Here is an 18,924-nt window from a genome sequence, read left to right as displayed (position 1 = left end):
GTTGGGCTGCGCTGTGCAGACTGGCCCAGCCTGGGGATGCGGGCGCTCTGCCTACCTACCCCAGGCCTGGGGAAATGGCTGCCCCTCCACGGTCGGCAGGGCTAACCAAGGAGGGCTCACTGGAAGAGCGGGGCTTCAAGATGCTTGACCTCTACAACAGGGTCCCACACCTCAGGCCAGTGGGTGGCCACCTGGTCTCCCACCTGCCTGCACAGGCTGATGATCCCCACACACCACCTCCAGGAAGCCCTCTCTCCCTGCAGCCAGCAGCTCACTGCCTCCCGTCCCGCTCACAGCCTATGTGCGCTCAGGGTTAAGCCCAAGAGCCCAGGGCTGAACCCGGGGCCAGGAGCGCACGGCCTGGGCGGGGGCGCAGCCCCTCTCGGCACTGGGCCCGGCACGTGCAGGTGCCCAGCAGGGCAAGGCCCTCGGCTTGCGTCTTCTCCTCGTGGAGGCTCCGAGAGACTGGGCGCCTCTCCCGGGTCACGAGGCCAGGGCAGTGCTGGCTCTAGACCGACACTCCCAGCTATCACCTCCCCAGGCACCAGAAACGGTGGCTGTGGCCCCAGGAAGCCAGACTCTCCCCCTAGACGATGAGGCCCAGCAGGCCGGCCAGTGAGGCTGCGGAACAATGTTCTCCACCTCCGCCCCCCGCCCCCCCCCCTTCCCTGCTGCAGAGCCATGATTTGGAACTGGAAGGGGGCTGAGGGCCCAGGCAGGAAATCTGTGCCCTGACCAGGTCACATGTCTCACCCATGTCACAGTGCCAGCTTGGAGTCTCCTGTGGCTCCCATGCACGCCCAGCCCAGGCACAGATGGCACGTGTACACCTGCTGTAGGATGGCACTCCCAGGACTCAGAAAGCCAGCTCCCTCTAGGCCTCCCCTCCCATTGAAAGCTCCGTCCACCTGTCACCACTGTCCCTTCCTCCCATCCTGGCGCCCTGGGCCAAGCACAGCACAGTGGGACAGGATGGCCCAGACCCCAGCCCAGGGCTCTGTGGAGGGTCAGGCAGGAAAGGCACATGTGTGACTCACAGGACACACGATGAAAGAGGCCAGGACAAGTGGCTTCCTAGACCTAAGTTGTCACTCCCTTGCCTGAGTCACTTGGTCCTCAGACAGAAGCCCCACCGGGCCTCTGGTATGGAACCCACCTGGCCCAGCCTCAGGTTTCAGGCTGGGTAGAGCTGTGACCTTCAGCGGGACTGGGGGTCCCAGCCTCAGCCCCCTCTCCTGACAGCTGCCACATAGTAAGCAAGAGCACCCCTCCCATGAGCTCCGAACAGAGGCAACACCCCAAGCCCACCAGGTCCTGGCCCCATCTGGCCCCCAGCACTGAACCCGGAGCCTGGCACACAGTAGGCCAGCACCAGTGTCTGCCACACAGACAGCACAGGTGAGTGTGAGCAAAGGGGGCAGGCGGGGTCCAAGGCATGGCAGGGCCATGGCTAGGGTCCCTGGCTGAGGGTGCCTCCGCTCAGTCCTGGCGGCACCATCCTCCAGCACCCACCACGGGCCCGCACAGCTAAACGCTGGGCCGTGCAGGTGAGGGGCCCAGAGCCGCTCTGCAGCCAGGGCACCACCTCCCTGAGGTCCCCCCGCTGCCCTCCCAGCTCCAGCCTTGGCCTTCAGTGAGTTTCCGGCACCTCCCCAAGCCTCTCTGCTCCTGACACCCAGGTCGCATTCAGCCTCGTGACACAGAGCTCTGAGTGGTCCGTCCAGCTGTCATTCAGAACTCAGCCATCACTGCCCGAGGTGGCCCCAGGGTGAATGGCTGACTGGCCCGCCCACTACACACTGGCTTCCCTGGTCACACGGGTCCTTGCCTGTCTGGCCCCAAAGGGCTCGGCCCACGTCCGCTCCTCTCTCTGCCTGAACAACCCAAATGCCGCCTGCATCCTGTCACCTTCCCTGATGACACTGTGTTGGTGACATTGTTGCGAACAAGTTCTCCCAGAATCGCAGGTGGCCTCACTTTACTGCACCCTGGAGACACAAAACATGGACGCGCTGACGGCTCAGATGACAGTCAGCACTCCAGGCTTTTAATGAAGGTTTGTGCATTGTTCTTTAGACACGACCCTGCTGCACTGACGAGCCTGCAGCACGGCGCAAACGCGACTTAAATGCACTGGCGGCCAAGCAATCGGTGCGACTCACTCTATTGCGATGCTTTGTTGCTGTCGTGTGGACCGTGGTGCCTCTGCCGGAGGCCTCAGCTCCTCCTGCATACCCGCCATAGGGCTGCTTGGGCCACTCACGACGACCCGTGCCTGTCCCCAGGGCCGGCCATCAGAGCGAGCCAGGAGGCAGCCTCAGCCCCTCTGAAGGCGGGTCTGGAAGCACATGCTGTTCATGGGAGCGAGCCCAAGCTCAGTGGCTCCGGACACTTATAAAACGCTACTGCCACCCACATCTCCCTGGAGACCAGCCCATCTGTCTGCTTGCGGCAGTCACACCTCCGAAGCAGCAGCAATTACACCTTGAGTTCGTCCTGTGCCCTGTGAGCCCCTCGAGCAGAGAAGCAGAGACAGGGCGCCAGGTCTAAGGCAGGAGGTGTGAGGTGCAGAGGGGCCAGTGAGCTCGGGGCAGTGCAGGACCGGAGCACGGGGGAAGGGGAAGCACCCAGGGGAGCGCTGGGGAGGGGGGCAGGGAAGGGGGAGCGCTGGGAGCGGGAGCGCCAGAGGTCCCCTGCAGCCCTCGGCTGCAGTCTGCCACTCCACCCAATTTGCCCTCTGGCTCCAGCAGAGCTGGTGCCAACCAAGTCTCGTCAGAAGACCCCAGGCCCTTTATTCTTTTGGGTGGCTCCTTCTCTCATCCACAGCTCAGCAACGGGAGTGACAGCGACCAGGGCAGATCAGTGCCACCAAGCCTAGCGGTGCAGATCCCTGCCCCTCCCTCGGGCCACGGTCTGCCAGCTGCAGGGGAGAGGCGAACCACACCCAGATTCTGCCCAACGGAGCTCCGTCTCCCAGGGAAGCTGGTTGTCTCCCCTCCTCCACTGGGGAGGTAGTGTCCCCAACACTCTGGACTCCTGGTCCCAGGCAGAACCTGGCCTTCTCCTTCCAGTCCCCAAATGCCACCACCCAGACCCCAGCCCCACACCAGGGCCTCCTGGGGGGCCAGGACCCCAGGTGGGCAAAGCCCAAAGCAGCAGCTGAGCCCATAGCTTCCCCAAGTGGAAGCAGGCATAGGTCCCACCCCACCTCGCAGCCTTCCCCACAAACCCACAAGCAAGGTTCACACGTAACTTTGCACATGCGACAAAGCTGGGGCTCAGAGAAGTCAAGAGACTTAACTAAGGCCACCGGCTGGTGCGGCAGGCGAGGGCAGCAGCCAGGCCATTGTCAGGCCGGGGGCAGGGCAGAGTCCTGGAGAGCTGGGCATCAGTGGGCCGCTTCTGAGGTGCCCTCAGCAGCTCTCCATCCCCTCACCCCTTGCAGGGCCGCCCCCAGAGCCAGCCTCCAGCCCCCTCCATGGGAGCACACCGCCCCCGGGCACTCTCCTGCTGACTGCCCAGCTGTGTGCTGTCTCTCCCAGACTTTCCCTTGGCGCTAAATTTTTAACTGCAAAGTGCCCGTCATTAAAACTTGTATAAAACCACACCTTGTCCCGTCTGCCTGAGAAAAAGCACTTTGGCCCAAGGTCGCCCACCCCACCCCCTCAGAAGCCCCTCTCTCTGACAGGGTCACCCGTGTCAACCTGGGTAGAGCTCGGCCACAGAAGCCAGGAGGCTCCGACCTCTCAAGGCCCTAGTGAGGCTGCTCTGTTCATTGGTCCTCAAAAATCCCCTCGCTCTGCTGGGCCGGCTGTGGGGCGGGGGTCTGCTGAGGCTACGTGGGGTGAAGAGAAGCCGGGACCCAGGAGGGAGGGACGTCCCACACACCGGGCCCACAGGGTCCCTCTCATGCAGGAAGAGGTGTCGTGGTTGGTTGTTTAGGGAGAAACCATGTTGAAGAAAAGGTAACAGCCCCCGACATGCCATGAACCAGCCATACCCCCTACCAAGCTGGAGCCTCCAGGTGGCCCCTCCATCCAGGGCAGAACCCAGCCAGGTGAGGGGCACAGAGCAGGTGGGAGGACTACACATGCTAACAGCAGAGAAGTGACCCCAACAACCCCACCCGCAGGCGTCAGAAACACCTGGTCAATGGGCCCTGCTTCTGGCTCTGAGAGACAGGTCGCGGGCGGATACACGCAGGGGAGACCACACTTGTCGCATGCACAAATACATGAAGGTACATGTGGCACAGGCACAAAGTCACAAGTCCCTCAGCCTTGGCAAGAAAGCACCAGTCACGGAGGTGCAGGTCCCAGGGCCAGGCTCCCCGGAGCCGGAGCCAGCCCAGAGTCAGCACTTTCTGTTCTTCACAGGCGCCCGAGGTCGCCTGGCCAGACCACGGCGTAGCCCACGGGTGGAGAGTCTTCTCAGTGTTGCAGGAAGAGTGTCTGCAAAGTCACCAACCCGCGGCTTCCCTCTGCAGCCTGGGTACGGTGCTTCTCCAGTGACCATGGTGGGGAGACACCCCGCCACCAGTGTCCCCACAGCCCAGACACCCCTAACCTAGGCTTGGCCCCACCCCTCACCTAGGTCCAAAGGTGAACTCGTCTGCTGGTTTGGCACCGTTTAAGACAAGTCCTGGTGCCGGATGCTTGCATCTCCCCCACAGACGTCGGAGGCTTGTCGATGAAGCAGTGGGTCAGCCCCAGGGGATGGAGAGCAACACCCACCCCGGATGCCACCCTTCTGAGGCCACCAAGACCCAGACGGGGCCCAGGGTCCTGCCAGCTGCACAGCAGCTAACCCCCAATTTCAAGAATAGTAAAGACTGTGAGGGAGAGCCGGGGAGGGTACCAGGACCCCGCAGTAGGGACCCCCAGCACCAAGCAGCCAAGACCAGGCGGCAGCTTTGAGAACGACAGAGCAGCCTGCAGCGGTGGCACAGCCCCCCGGCCACTCCACGCACCTGGACGGCCCTGCCTGCAGCAGAATGGTGCGCTCACTTCTGGAGGACAAAGGCCCGCTGAGGAGCTTCCGAGGGGTGTGGGGTGGGGGTGGTGAAGCAGCAGCAGCAAGACCACATGGCAGCTCCAAGCTGAGGGCGAGTCGCTCGGCCAGACATCTGGCGGGCTCTTCAGGCAGCGCCTAGCTCGCCCAGGTGCCCCAGGAGACACAGCAGGGTGCCATGCAGACAGCACAGGGGCGCTCAGGGCTGCACACGCTGCTGTTACAGCCTGAGGTGTGCGCCCACCCCAAGCATGCAGAGCGAAGCAGGGGAGAGGCCAGCAGAGCCCCTTGCTGGCCTGGGCTCTGGCCAGGCACGCTCATCACAGTCCAGGAGGTCAGGCTCCGCGTGACCAGGGCCACAGGCAGCCCTAATGCTCTGACTTGTCCCATGTCACCAGGCCTTCGGGGCCACAGAGAAGCCTTCTGCAGCTGGAGACGCCCAGGGCTCGGGCAGCTGTCAGCCTAGAGCGCGGTGACCTGGGTGAGCTCCGTGTTGGGCGTTGACGGGCTCTGCGGGCTGACAGGCCCCATAGGCAGGTCCACGCCTAGTCATGCGGGCCGCGGCACGGTCTCGGAGGTCTTGCGGGCGAGCGCCACGTCCCTGGCGATGCTGCGCACGCGGTCCGACGCCGGCGCCTCCCGGCGCAGGGCGGGCGCGCAGCAGAACCTGCGGAAGCAGGCCTTGAAGTTCTCGTCCAGGAAGGCGTAGAGGATGGGGTTCAGGCAGCTGTTGACGTAGCCGAGGGCTGTGCAGAAGCGCAGGACCGCCACGGCCGTCTCACTGCCCGGCTGGACGCCCAGCCCCTGGACCAGCACGAAGACCTGCACCGGCGTCCAGCAGCCCACAAACACGGCCACCACCACCAGCACCAGCCTCGTGATGCGCCGCAGGTTCCGGTCCTTCTCGCGGGAGCCCGAGAGCAGGCGGACGCCGCGCAGCCGGCGGATCATGAGGCTGTAGCAGGCGGAGATGATGAGCACCGGGATGACGAAGGAGAAGAGGAAGATGCACACGGCAAACAGGGGGCCCCAGTAGTCCTGCGGGGCGGGCACCTCCACTAGACACTCTATCTCTGTGGGGGAGAGGCGGGGTCAGGGCCGGAGGTGGGGGCGGGGTCAGGGGCCGAGGCGGGAGTGGGGCAGGGGGCGGGCGGGGCGGGCAGGCCTCCCACCCTACCTTCGTCCCGCCCCCTCCCCCCGCTGCCAGGAGCCAGGGAGCATGGCATTGGGGAGGAGGGGCCACCCAACTGACCTTCATCCTCGACCTGGGCGGAGCCCATGATGGCAACCGGAACGCCCACCACAGAGGCCATGGCCCAGATGGCCACGTTGACAGCCTGGGCCTTGCTGGACGTCCGGACATCAAGGGCGCGGATGGGGTGGCAGATGGCTACGTAGCGGTCCACGCTCATGGCGGTCAGTGTGAAGGTGCTGGTGAACATGTTGTAATAGTCGATGGCGATGACCGTCTTGCACAGGGCATTCCCAAATGGCCAGAAGCCCAAGAGGACATCTGTGCCCTGGAAGGGCAGTGTCAGCAGCACCAAGGTGTCTGCCAGGGCCAAGTTAAAGATGTAAATATTGGTAGCTGTCTTCATCTTGGTGTGTCTGCAGAGAGGTTAGGGAGAAGAAAGGCTTCGTTCGGCCACCCTGGCTGGACCAGGCAGCAAAGGCAAGGGCGCAGACGCGGACTCCAGGCCCGCCCCACGGCAGGGAGCCCGCAGGCGAACGTCTTAACAAGCTCTCGAGCACCCCTGGCACACACGAAGGGTTGCGAAGACTGGCCTGGTTTTGGAAAGTTGGGTGTGAGGGAGGCAGGGGAGCCCAGGGAGGGGTAAGAGAAAGGACCTGTCCTCCTTCCTTTCCAGTCTGCCCCGAGACTGCATGGGCTACAACTGCCAGAGGCCTCCGAGGGCCGCAGAGTCTGTGACAGCACGTCCACGGCCTCCCAGGCCACACAGCTGTCCTGCAACCAAGACGGGAATGGGGACCGTGACGGGAGCAGTGCTAATGCGGTCTGACTGGGTCCGGCACCCGGGACAGGGCTGGGGGATTGCGGGCGACAGAGGGGATGGTGGCAGTGGTGGTGACAGTGGCCGCGATAATCATGGCGATGGCAACACCGGAGATGACAATGTTCCACGTCAATTAAGACGCCATGAGAGAATCTGAGGCTTAGTTCTGCCTCTCAAAGAGAGGTTGAGAATAAGCACAGAGGCCTTAATTGTCACCAAATAGCAACGGCCGTGACCACGATGACGGCAGATACCCGTACCAAGCCCTTCCCATGGGTTTTATCTCATTTAAGATTCAAAAAATGCTGTTTTGATCCCAACTCTGTGCAGGAGGACACAGTGGCTCAGAGGCTCCGAGTGGCCTTCTCACGGCCATAGAGCTGGTAAAAAGCAGAGATGATCGAGAGAGTTAGAAGATCAGCTGCAGATAGGAGGAAGAAATTGCCAAGACGCATGTGATACAGGGCTGCTGTCTGGAACACACAGGGAACTCCAGACTCAACAATGAGAAAACAACCAACTGCCTGAAAAGTGGGCAAACACCTGAGCACACCTCACCAAAGACGATCGCACGACGGCGAATGAGCAGACGAGAGGACGCCGCGCATCCGGTGTCACCGGGGAAAGGCAACTTAGAACGGGGAGACACCAGCGCCCTCCTATCAGAACGGCCAGACCCAGGGCACTGACGCCAGCACACGCGGGAGGATGAGGGGCCACAGACACTCGCGCCACTGCCGGGGGACGCACGCGGAGCAGCCGCGGGGGGGACGGCCGGGCGGACCTTACAGAACCGGACGCGGCCCTACCGCGTGAGGTGACAGTCGCACTCCTTGGCGTTCGCCTGAGGAGGTGACCACCCGTGTCCACACACAGACCTGCACGCGAGGTCTGCAGCAGCTCACTCAGAGGCGCCAACACCTAGAAGCCCCGGGACGCCCCTCGGCAGGTGGACACATGCTCTGTGCCCGTCCAGACGGCGGGATGTCGCCCAGCACTAGGAAGAAAGGAGCTGTCGCGTCACGAAGAGACACGGAGGGACCGTAAGCGCATGTCGCTAGGGGAGACAAGCCGATCCGAAGCCACACGCGGTGCGATTCCGGCTACGCTCAGGAAAAGAAGCTGGGGCGGCGACAAGATCAGCGGAGCCTGGAGCCGGGGATGGAGCGGGGAGCGGGTGGGGCACAGGGGACTCTGCAGGGCAGTGAGAACACTGTGTGACAGCGCGATGATGGGTACGTGTCATCACGCATCTGTCCAAACCCACAGAATATACAACAGCAAGAGGGACCCCGATGTGGCCGCGGACTGGGGGACGATGACGGCGATGTGCCATGATCAGCTCATCAGTCGTAGAAGCTGCACCGTGCTCCCGTCAGCACGGTTCGGCACGGGGGAAGAGGCAGCCGCTCCTCTAAGTGCCTTGTCTGAGCATGCATGCCACACACACCAACGCACGAATGCATAGTACACGTGTGTGCTCACACTCACACGTACACATGCACACACGTGTGCATACACATGCATGTGGGCATGCACACACATGCTCCCGTGTGCGCCCCTGCCCTGGCTCCCCACCGGCTCCCCATGCTACCCCCCCCGTGTCCCACGCTCTCCTCCACAGGCTCACCCACACCGTCCCTCTGATGTCCCCCCAAGCCAGCAGCCTGGCCACCCCTCCTGGCCCCTCATCCTAAGCACCAGAAGAGGCTGCAGCCAGCCCAGATGCCGGCAGTAAACAGGGGCCCTAGAGCCAAAAGAAGGGGCCTGCACCCCCTGCCCAGCCCAGGCCCTGGGGTGGGCTGACGAGAGCTGTCTCTCAGGGTGACGGCTGGATTTCTGAGGTCCCCACAGCAGCTCGGCTGGGAGCCTGGCCAGTAGCTCAGACCAGAGAGCATCTGTGTTGGGAGTGAGGGACAGAGCTGCGCCCCCTTCCCCACCTGGACTGGGACAGAGTGGGGCTGGTCCCCTCCCCGCCTCTTCCCCTAGTCAACTGCCTCAGGACCGACCCTGCTCCACGACACGATGGCCAGGGAAGTCCCACCTGCCAGGACCCCCAGAACAGCCCCCACCTCAGTCTTCCCCCGGTGGCAATGTGGGACTCACCGATCGGGGACCAAGGGGGGGCCCAGCTTACCTGAGGATGACGTACATGACAAGGCAGTTCCCCAGCAGCCCCCCAATGCACACGGCCAGGTAGAGCCCCACGATGGTGACCTTGAGCCCGAGGGACAGGAAGTCGCCGTGGCTGGCATTGATCAGCAGGTGGGGGGGCGGCAAGCTGTGATTGGGGCTCACGAGGGACAGGTTGTCCTGCAGGTGGCTGCTGTAGAGGACCTCCCAGAGTGGGGCGGGGAAGAGGGGCTCCATGGTGCACCCTCGGTACCTGGGAGGGCATGGGGACACGTGACCACAGCACCTGACACCCACCCAGCCAAGGCCGCCGGCACAGTGTGCATGGCCCGGCAGGCACGTGGACCCCTACGGACAGCCACAGTCACAGAGGCGCATACACAGGGACACGAGCACATACGCGCACACGGGGAAACATGGAGATGTGCAGACACGCAGCACGACAGGGACACACACGAAGCACACGTGCACACACAGGGACGCGGTCTCATTTGGCTCGCAGACTCCCACATAGGATGTATGGCTGGCGTTACAGAGCAGGACACGTGTCCACCCCCAGGGACTCAGACATGCAGCTGCCCGCGTGCTCACTGGCGCAGGGACACATGTGCGCGCGCACACACACGCACACACACACGCAGATGCCCAAACCTGCTTTCACGCACACACAGGCACAAAAGGGGCTGAGACGTGCCCAGAGCACCTGGGACACAGGACACAGGGCACAGAGCGGCACAGTGCACAGCCCCTCCCTGAGAGCTGCAGGCCATCACCCCCACGCCCAGCACATAGCGGCTTGGATCTTACCTGGGCAGCCTCTACAGGAGCTGGGACTGCGGGGGCCCTTGGCCTTGGCCTTGGCCGGCTAGCAGGGCAGGGCCGGGAGCCCTCCCTGCCTCAGCACTGGGTCTGCGCAGGGCTGTGGCTGCCGCAGCCGCAGCCGTGGCAGCTGCTCCCTCTCAGCAGACGCCAGACCAGACGCAGCAGCCTGGCGCTCAGGGCGGGGGGAGGGGGAGGAGGCTGCAGCTCTGGAGGGGGAGGGGCTGTGCAAGCTGGAGCAGGGGGCCACTGGGAAGAGGGTCACCAGGCCCCACGCTGATGGGGACAGACACGAGGACCAAGGCACACGTTTAGAGATAAATGACAGACAGAAGTTCAGACTCACAGAGCCCAGACAGGGACAGGCTCAGACACAAAGATGCACACAGTAATTCAGACATGGGGACAGACACACACACATGGACACATGGGGACTCGGGGACAGACACACACAAGACAAAAGGAGACTCACACAAAGACATAGGACAGAGACATGGGGAGATGCGTGCAAGACACTCAAACCGGGACACGGACATGGGGCCACGTCTCACAGGCAGAGACACAGCCTTGGACAGACTCAGACCAGCCCTGGCTGGCATTCCATACCCAGAACTGTGCCCCTCAGCTGGGTTCCCGGGGAAGCTGAGCCACTACGGGCCGGCTGGTGGGTGGACACACAGCCATGTCCCTGCCTGGCCAGCCCTGAGTAGATCAGAGCCCTGTGTCTCTACTGTGCGTCCTGCGTGCCCTGCATGCCTACTATGCTCCAAGCCATCTGCAGCCACAAGCCCCTCCACCCCCACCATACATGGCCACTGCTATCAGCGTCACCTTGTGCAGACAAGAGCATTCAGCATCAGAGGTGTGAAGCTCCATCAAAGTGGCAGAGACAGGGTTCAAACCCAGGCTAACGTGTCACTTTGAGACCCACCGAGGGTGTCCTTGCCACAGGTGTGTCCCAGAGTAGCATCCGTGCGTCCACCCCTCACAGCCTGGGCCCTGGGCGACCACACAGCTGAACAGCTCCCTGGAGAGGCTTCTTGCCCAGCACTGGGGTCACGTGTCATGTGGGTGACCCCTGAGCTGAGCCATCAGCCCCACCTAGTCAGGGGGTTACTCTTCCTGCACAGGCTCTGCCCACACAACCCAGACCCTTCCCTGAGCATCTGTCTCCAAGGATGGAGACCTGGTTGCTAGGTTACTGGCAGTGGCGTCGCTAGGATACCTGGCAAATCAGAAGAGGATGGAGCAGGCAGATGCCCCAGGACTCAGCATCTCAACCTGTCCCCCAGGACTTATCTCTGCATCTTCGCTGCAGCCGACTCAGGCCATGTGTGGCATGAGGCATGTCCAGAGACACTCAGCACAACAGGGACACACACACAGATGCCTGAACAGGCATATGGGAAAACACATGGACACAGGTATGTGCTCAAAATCGTGAAGGCCCTCACAGTGACGGACGCACAAACGCATGGGCCACACACGTACCTACTCACACCAAGGTGCTCACGAGGCACACGTTATGCCGCTGACCTCAGGAACGCAGCAAGGGCAGGGACCTGGAGGCCTCGTGTCCTGCAGCCACGCCCGGCAGGGCCCACCAAGGCCTGTGGAGCTGCGTCTCCTAAAGGCCTTCCGCGGCTGCCTGGTCTGGCCTCAGACAGGACACTGTGGGCCATGCGGCTGCCTGGGTGCTAGAGGTGAGTTCCAGACAGAGCCAGCACGGAGGACTGCTGGAGGCGGACACCTGGCTCCTCTCAGGAACGGTCACCTGGCTGGTGGGTAGCCAGGCCAGGATACTGACTACACTCCCTGGGGGTGGCAGTGGCCCAGCTCTGGACCCTGGAGGGCTCCCGCGAAGGGGCCTGATGGCACCGAGAAAATGGCCCAGGCCTCTCTTGATCCCTGAGTATCAAGAGTAAGGGAGTAAGACAAAACATACATGGCACACAGGGGACGGCAGGGGACATGTTCCATAAGAGCATCTACATCCAAGCAGGACAACCTCAAACACTCAAGCCACAAAACAAAACATGTGAGAACACACGGGACAGCCCGAGATACGCAGCTTGCATGAGTGACAGTACGGAGTGTGTCCACAGGTCACCGTCAGAGCCAGCCCTGGGCCGCATGCAGAGGTCATCGGCACTATTCACTCCTGCACACCTCTCTCTTGCACCCTGTGACTTAGGGCCCACAAACGCCAGGTGGCAGACGGGCCAGACACCCCATCTGCTCCTCTTACACCCCCACACCTGTGCTAACCTAGGGCTGGCACAGGGATCAAAGTAGAGTCACTGGGAGCCTCGCGAAAAGTAGCTGACCCCGGGATTCAGCCGCCAGGCCACACAGCCGTTTATGCTGTGGGAAAAGTGAGAGCACTTTAATAGTTCTGAGTTCATAGTCACGAATTACTTTGTCCTTGTGATTTTAACTTCCCGATGTTGATGCGCAGCAGCGAGAGAGAGGGCCGAGCTGCAGACTCTCGATATAATGCTGCACCGCAGATTCAGCTCAGCATCGTACTTCGGCGCCCGTCAACACGCTCTCAAATCTCAGCCTTCCAGGACGACACCGACCGCCGGCTCTCGCAGAGGCTGGGCCGCACGCAGGGGGCATCTCACCTCCCAGCGGAAACGCAGGAGGAGGAGAAGCAGGACGAAGCCAGGAGAAGCAGGACGAAGCCGTGCTCAGGAAGGGGACCGTCCTGGGATTAGGGCAAAGGGGATGTCAAAGGAGGCCATGCCCCATGTGGCCCCACTCCAACCCTAGGAGCCAGCCAGCCACTCCCTTCTTGTGAGCCCCCCTAGCCTAGACCACAGGAAGCAAAGCGAGTCCAGAGCCCTGTCTCAGAGAACTCACCCATGTGGGAGCACAGAGTCAGGGCCAGGGATGGCCCCAGCCTGCGCCGTGTGCATCCAGGAGGCCAGCCCGGAGGAGGTGGCCTGCAAGGCTGGCCTTCCTAAATCCTCACTGCTTCTTCTGGAGCCAGAGGCCTTTGTCTTCAACAAGCCCCCAGGTCAGTGCTGAACTCCAAGGCTCAGTCCATACCCCAAAGGCACATGCAGGGCAGGAGAGGGGAGTGTCCGGGGAACAGCTGTGCAAAGGCCTGGGGGCTGGGGCAGAGCTCAGGCTACAGGAGGCGAGAGCGAGCTCCCCAAACCAACGACAACAGTCAATAGCCTTCTGCAGAGAGGCCAGGACCTCCGCTGAGACCCCCAACCCCAAAAGCAGGACAGTCCCCCACTCAGGGGTTCAGGTCCTACATTCCCAAAAAGGCACCACCCATGTGCCCCAGCCCCCACGCTGGCCCTCAGGACACGCCTGTGAATGGAACGGGGAGCTGGCTACCCCTGTGGAAGCCACCCGTCCATTAACCAGCTGTAGCCCAGAGTAAACTGTGGGATGAGCATGCGAACAAATGAATTCTAGAATACACTGACGACTGCATGAACAAATTACAGGACGAATAAACTGAGAAGTGAATTAGTTACAGAATATTGTGAAATTAATAAACACACAAATAGAGTACAGAAATCCAGGACCCAGACTTTTAGAGTTCAGCAAACCCGGGTCAGCCCCTGCGAGGCCCCTGGGACCCTAAGCTCGCCCTGGCAGAGGTGAGAGGCTCTGAATTTTGTCCCTACTTCCCGTTCTCTGAACACCAGCGGCTAGTGGAGGCCTCCGAGGGCCTGCAGAGGGAAAAGGGCTCCAGCTGCGCCCTGTCCCCAGAACTAGCTGCCAAAGGCCGCCCCACAGGCCCCAGAAGAGTGCATTTGGGGCTTCTCAGAAAGAAAAGAAGGCACGCTGGGGCTGGAAAAGCTGGCGGTGACAGGCACCGCAGTCTTCGACTGGCCGGGGCAGCTGCCGGCATCTCGCCCCCTGGGCCTCAACACCCTCCACTCACCGGGACCGCTGCTCGGCCCACCCCCTTCCCTGCCCCCGCCCCTTAGCCCTCACAGGGTTGGGGGAGGGGCGGGACTCCAGGTTGCCAGGCAATCAGGTCAACAAGTCCCAGCAGTAAGAGCTTTGTTGGAGGCTCAGAACCAAGAAGGCAGAAAGTATGGAGTGTGGGCACCAGGTGGGGGTTGGGGGGCAGGACCTAACCCAGGGTCTGGAGTCTGGGATGCTGGGGGCTGGACTCTGGGAAAGAAGGAGCCCTGCAGGGCTGAACCAGGCCCCTGGGGTGCGTCCCCCTATCGCCCCCTCCCTGGGCTCTGCTGCCCCTTCCTCCACCTAGACCTGGGGGCAGGCTACGGGGATGAGGTCTCCCTGCAGAAGCCAGCTGTCCGTTTGGCTCTGAGCCTCCCTTGGGTCTCCAGTGGGGTAGGGGTTTGATGGCTGACTGGTGACCACAGACATAGGGCACTCCAGCGTCATGGGGAAGGGTCCACCAGGCCTCACTAAAGGCCGTCCCACCTGGTCTCCACTCTGGGTAAGGCCTAAGGTCAACTCGGGGGTCTTGGCCAGTGGACAGAGAAGCAGCCCGTGGACAGGAAGGGAAGGCCCTGAAACTCTGAGAGGACCAGAAAATTCTAGCCGACTGCAGGACTGAGTAGGGAGGCTGAGCTGACGGGGACGTGTGCTAGGCTTGAGCGAAAGCTCTGAGGCTGCAGATGCAGGACCTCAGGTGGGCTGAAGGAGTCTGGAGGGGCCGAGCCAGGCCAGAGGGGCGGGCAGGAGCCCCACGGACATCGTTCGGGCGCCAACGACAGGACACCTGCTCCCGCGCAGGGCCCAGGATGCAACCACCCGCGGCCAAAGAGGTCGGGTACAAGGACCCGCGGGAGCGAGCCCGGAAGGGCACTCAGGGCGCAGGGTCCAGTGAGGAGCGCGCCATGGGGGCACCCACGGGGGCGCCCACGGGGGAGCCCCCCAAGCCGGGCTGGACCCTAACGCAGGAGGGGCTGGAGGCCATGCACCCCGCACAGTGCCACCGCCACCTGCTCTTCGGCGACTTGCTTGAGGACGTGGGCGCGGTCACTTCCATCTTCCCGCGCGAGTCGGTGGAGCTGGGGTACCGTATGCCCGACCTGTGGGCGTGGACGCAGTCCCTCGAGCCGCCCGCGGCGCGCCAGGACCGGCTCCTCGGCGTCCTCAAGGCGGCCGAGGCCCGCGGCCGAGTCCGCGCGCTGCGGCTGCGCTACGCCCACATGCGGGTGAGGCCGGGCCGGAGGGCGGCGCGGGGCGGCGCGGGGCGGTGCGGGGAGCGGGACGGGGCCGGGCCCCCAGCGGAGGCGGGGCGAGGCGGAGCCGCGGAGCGGGGGCGGGGGCGGCTGGGGCTCCCCGCGGGCGCCGCGGCCGGGCAGGACGGCGGCGCGGGGGGTTGGAGACCGCAGCCGCGCGCGGCCCGGCCCGCAGGCGGAGGAGATCTCGCTCCTCATCCTGCGCCAGAAGTCCGCGCGCGCCGCCATGCGGCTGGAGCTGTTTCTGCCGCCGCAGCTGAAGCCCACGCGGATCCCCGACCCCCTGAACCGTCAAGAGGTGCCCGCGAGCCCGGGAAGGGGCGGCGAGGGCCCCCTCACCGCCTCCCTACACACCGGGTCCCAGCTCCTCTCCCCCGCAGCGGAGGCGCGTAGAGACCATCCTGGAGGAGAAAGTCGATGGCAGCATCTTCCCACGTTGACCATGACCCCACTGCGCGCGACCGCCTACATAAAGTTTTCATGCTCCAAGAGCCTGCTGGTCTTTACGCTCCCCCTCCATGTCCCCGGGGAGGGAGGGGAAAATATGGGTGCTGCCTCTCCCACATCAGACATCGGGGAACAGAGTGGGGCTCCCCCAACAAAGTAGGAAGGTGCTAGTGGGTGGGTGTGGTTAGCGGGACCCCTCACCCCCCAAACCCCCGGCTGTCCCATTAGGCAGCCTAGTGTTCTGTGAGTCCATGGAGGCCAGGCAAGGGGCCAGGAGGAGCCTGGCTCAGCATAGTCACCCCCAGAAAGTAAGGGAAGCCTCAGGGAGAAAATGGGGCCGAAGTGGGACCCCAGATCGCAGGTTATCCAATCAGAGAGAGAGTAGGGTGACGTTCTGGGCAGGGAAAGTGACTACACAAGCCAAAGCTGGCCTGTGGAGTTGGCAGTGCTGGGAGGTCCTCCAGAGGCCTAGGAGCTTGGGGACGGAGACCCCCCCACACAGAGCCCCTGCTGTCCCAGACAGAAAATCACTCTCTGGTTTTCCTTCCATCCCGAATGGCCTCCTCGGCCCCCTCCGCCTCCCTTTCCAGCCCACCACACACACACACACATGCTGGCACACACACGGAGGACAGGAAGGAAGCTGCCACCGTCCCATTCTGACAGACCCATGGCCTGCAAACAGTCTGGATTCTGAAGAGCCTCCACGTTTCTGGACAGACCTTCAAGAATACTCTCCTCCCACGCAGGCTGTCTGCAGAGCCCAGGACTTCTCTCAGCCACCTGGGGTGGGGGTGGGGGGCTGCAGGGACTCAGACAAGCCCCACCGCAGCGGGCCAGGGGTCCTGCAGAGTCAACTGCAGGCAGAACTGATTCCGGCAGGTGAGTTCTTGACCGGCAGAGCTCAGAACTGGGGTCTGGCAAGGAATCCTGCTCAGTGGCAGTCACTGCCCCTCCCTGACCTGGCTCAGGATAGGACAGCCACATGGGGACCTGGGCCCTCTGCTCTCAGCAAGCCCTTCTCCCCTGGCACTGACCCTTTGCCCCTTTGGGGCAGTTGCTGCCCTTGGCCTTCGTCCACACCCAGAACCGTGTGTGCGGCTGGAGTCCAGAGGCATGGGAGGGAGGTGTTCACACAGGGATGGGGACAGGATCAGGGGGCAGAAGGGGGCTTGGGCCAGGGACAGAGACAAAGGAAGGAAGGTAGTCTCTGTCCAGAAGTGGTGGCCACTTGCACTGGGACACATGCAGTGTAATAGCCAGCCCTGGCCCCTCTGGCCAAGCTCCCTGCCATCTGGACCCAGCACTCTGTCTCTTGGGATGCGCTGAGTGCCTAGGATGATTTCATCTGTTTAGTAAAAGCACATTTTATTTCATCACTTCTCTGAGCCTCCATTTCTAAAAAGGAGGTCTCAAGGGTCTTGCTTGGCGCCATGCCACCCACAGTGATTACTCCATAAAACAGAGGTCACTCTGCATCAGGCAGGCACCTGAGGACAGAGGAACAAGACACGCACAAAGCCCTGAGGAGAAGGCCAGCAAGAGGGTGGCCTCACAGATGGCTGGACACATGGGGTGCCCTTTGACCCTCACACCAGGGAATGGGCCCTAGGTCTGCAGAGGAGGCCAGGAAAAGCGGCTGAGGAAAGTGACAGGGCCTGGAGGTGGTTTCCGCCATGAGGCTGTGAGGGATCAGGTGGGTCCTGGGCCATGAGCTCACTCTCTGGACAGAGTCCTTGGTTCAAATCCCATCTGCACAGTTACCTGCCATATGCCCAGCCCACCAGGGCTCCTCCGATGCAATACAGAGACACTCTGCAGAGAGACCCCCCCAGAGGATATGCGGGAGACCCGGAGGGCGGAGATAAGGGGAATGGAGAGCAGGCCCAAGTGGCCAGGGGACATGGGGCATGGTCCAACGCAGGAGAGAAGTGCGCTGACCCCGGCCCACTGCCAGCTGCACCCCTGAGCCCCGTATTTCTTAGGAGATGGGTAGAGCCCCGGCCACACCAAGCAGTGCAAGTCAGCCTGGCTGTGTGACCTTGACCAGGAGCGACCCATCTCTGTAGGACCTACCTCTCAGGGCTGTTTCTTGGGCTGAATAAGACGCAGCCACCTCCTGTCTGGATAGTCTTCCGGCCTCGGCCCTGTCCCGGCCAGCCTGTGATCCTGTTGGCCAAGCCCCTTGGGCATAATCATCAAGAGGCACCGCAGCCTCCAGGGCCCCCCGGCCTCTCTGACCTGGCCCCCACTCTCCTCCAGCTTGGCCTCCACCCTCCAGGCCCGTCCTGAGCCCTGGAGCGCTCCCTCCTCTGCTCCCCCTAGTCGTCCTCACCTCTCACCCAGTCTGCATCTGGTCTGCTCCACGGCTGCTCTGTCTTGCTCGTTGCTAGGTCCCACTGCCTGCCACGCAGAGGACACCAGGTACTCGCTGAATGGTGAAGAGTGCATGGGAAACCTCCCTTTGCATCCCAGGACGTCTAAGAAACATGCAGGAGTAAGGACTTACGAGCAGGGCCAGCTGCAGGAGCTCACCAGGAGTGCCCGCACTGGGGACAGGAGCCACACGTGGTCTGAGAGCCCGGGGCCCTTTCCAGAGCAGGGTTAGGGCCCCTGTGACACTGGCCGAAAGCATGCTGGGATAAGGAATTGAACTAACAGCTGTACCAGGTCATAAAATATGAAGAGAGTCAGCCAAAGAGAAGGGGCAGGACATTCCTGGCAAAAGTAGGGTGTGGCTTTAAACTGCAGGACACCTTGGGGCGACTGGAGCAATCTGAAGGGACTCAGCCAGGCACCACGGATAGGGACACTTTGTGACTGCAGATGTGAGAACCCATACCAGCACTTCAGTACAGGACGCCCACCCCTTCCTTGGAAAGTCCGCTACAGCTCGGTGACAGCGCGCTCTCCTCCCCATTTTACAGGCGAGGGCACCCAATCTGGGAGAGGATAGGGCCCAGGGGAAGTGACCGCCAGACTGTCCTTTCCAGCGGCCTTTTCTTATTCAGGTGGGACAAGGAGCGTACGTGGAAGCCGGCGTCTCGAGGGCCCTCGTGCCCTCGCATCGGGCAGCAGGCTCCCGGCCCGTCCACATGAATGGCGAAGCAAGAACCGCCCGGCTGAGCAGAGTCGGGGGCACGGCCACACCCCCACTCACTACGGTGCTAGCTCGGGCGCCCACAGGCCAGAGGTCCCATTGTTAGCATCTATGTCCGCCAGCCCCCCTAAGCGACAGTGGGGACCGAAGCGCCCGGACGGACCTGCGGGGCGCTGGGGAGGGGGCTGGTGGGGCGCAGGGCCCGCGGAGC

General features: G+C 62.7%; 2 protein-coding genes across 7 annotated transcripts; one reads left to right on the top strand and one right to left on the bottom strand.

Annotated features, from left to right (window-relative positions):
• Positions 1-3,748: 3,748 nt before the first annotated feature.
• OPRL1 (opioid related nociceptin receptor 1) lies at positions 3,749-18,864 on the bottom strand. 3 transcript variants are annotated; one of them, XM_039864881.1, is made up of 5 exons: positions 18,643-18,864; positions 17,949-18,093; positions 17,690-17,782; positions 6,263-6,618; positions 3,749-6,083 (listed from the first exon to the last, which is right to left on the bottom strand). In XM_039864881.1, exons 2-5 carry the CDS (start codon positions 18,062-18,064, stop codon positions 5,560-5,562), a joined length of 1,089 nt encoding a protein of 362 aa, XP_039720815.1. In that variant the 5' UTR covers positions 18,065-18,093; positions 18,643-18,864; the 3' UTR covers positions 3,749-5,559. The 3 variants fall into 3 exon arrangements, with proteins under 3 accessions (XP_039720815.1, XP_039720814.1, XP_039720816.1); XM_039864880.1 differs by lacking the exons at positions 17,690-17,782; positions 17,949-18,093; positions 18,643-18,864 and adding exons at positions 9,163-9,411; positions 9,966-10,099; XM_039864882.1 differs by lacking the exons at positions 17,690-17,782; positions 17,949-18,093; positions 18,643-18,864 and adding an exon at positions 9,132-9,280.
• On the top strand, positions 13,985-16,589 carry LKAAEAR1 (LKAAEAR motif containing 1). 4 transcript variants are annotated; one of them, XM_039864898.1, is made up of 3 exons: positions 13,985-14,041; positions 14,715-15,139; positions 15,342-16,589. In XM_039864898.1, the coding sequence occupies exons 2-3, from the start codon at positions 14,723-14,725 to the stop codon at positions 15,771-15,773; spliced, it is 849 nt and encodes a 282-aa protein (XP_039720832.1). In that variant the 5' UTR covers positions 13,985-14,041; positions 14,715-14,722; the 3' UTR covers positions 15,774-16,589. The 4 variants fall into 4 exon arrangements, with proteins under 4 accessions (XP_039720832.1, XP_039720833.1, XP_039720831.1 ...); XM_039864899.1 differs by lacking the exon at positions 13,985-14,041 and having other exon boundaries at positions 14,564-15,139; positions 15,342-15,464; positions 15,547-15,732; XM_039864897.1 differs by lacking the exon at positions 13,985-14,041 and having other exon boundaries at positions 14,564-15,139.
• Positions 18,865-18,924: the final 60 nt, after the last annotated feature.

Source organism: Pteropus medius, unplaced genomic scaffold (assembly GCF_902729225.1).
Source record: "Pteropus medius unplaced genomic scaffold, Ma_sr-lr_union100, whole genome shotgun sequence".
Classification (NCBI taxonomy): Eukaryota; Metazoa; Chordata; class Mammalia; order Chiroptera; family Pteropodidae; genus Pteropus; species Pteropus medius.
The sequence above is the reverse complement of the archived record's forward strand: the minus strand, read 5'-3'. Positions and strand labels throughout refer to the sequence as shown.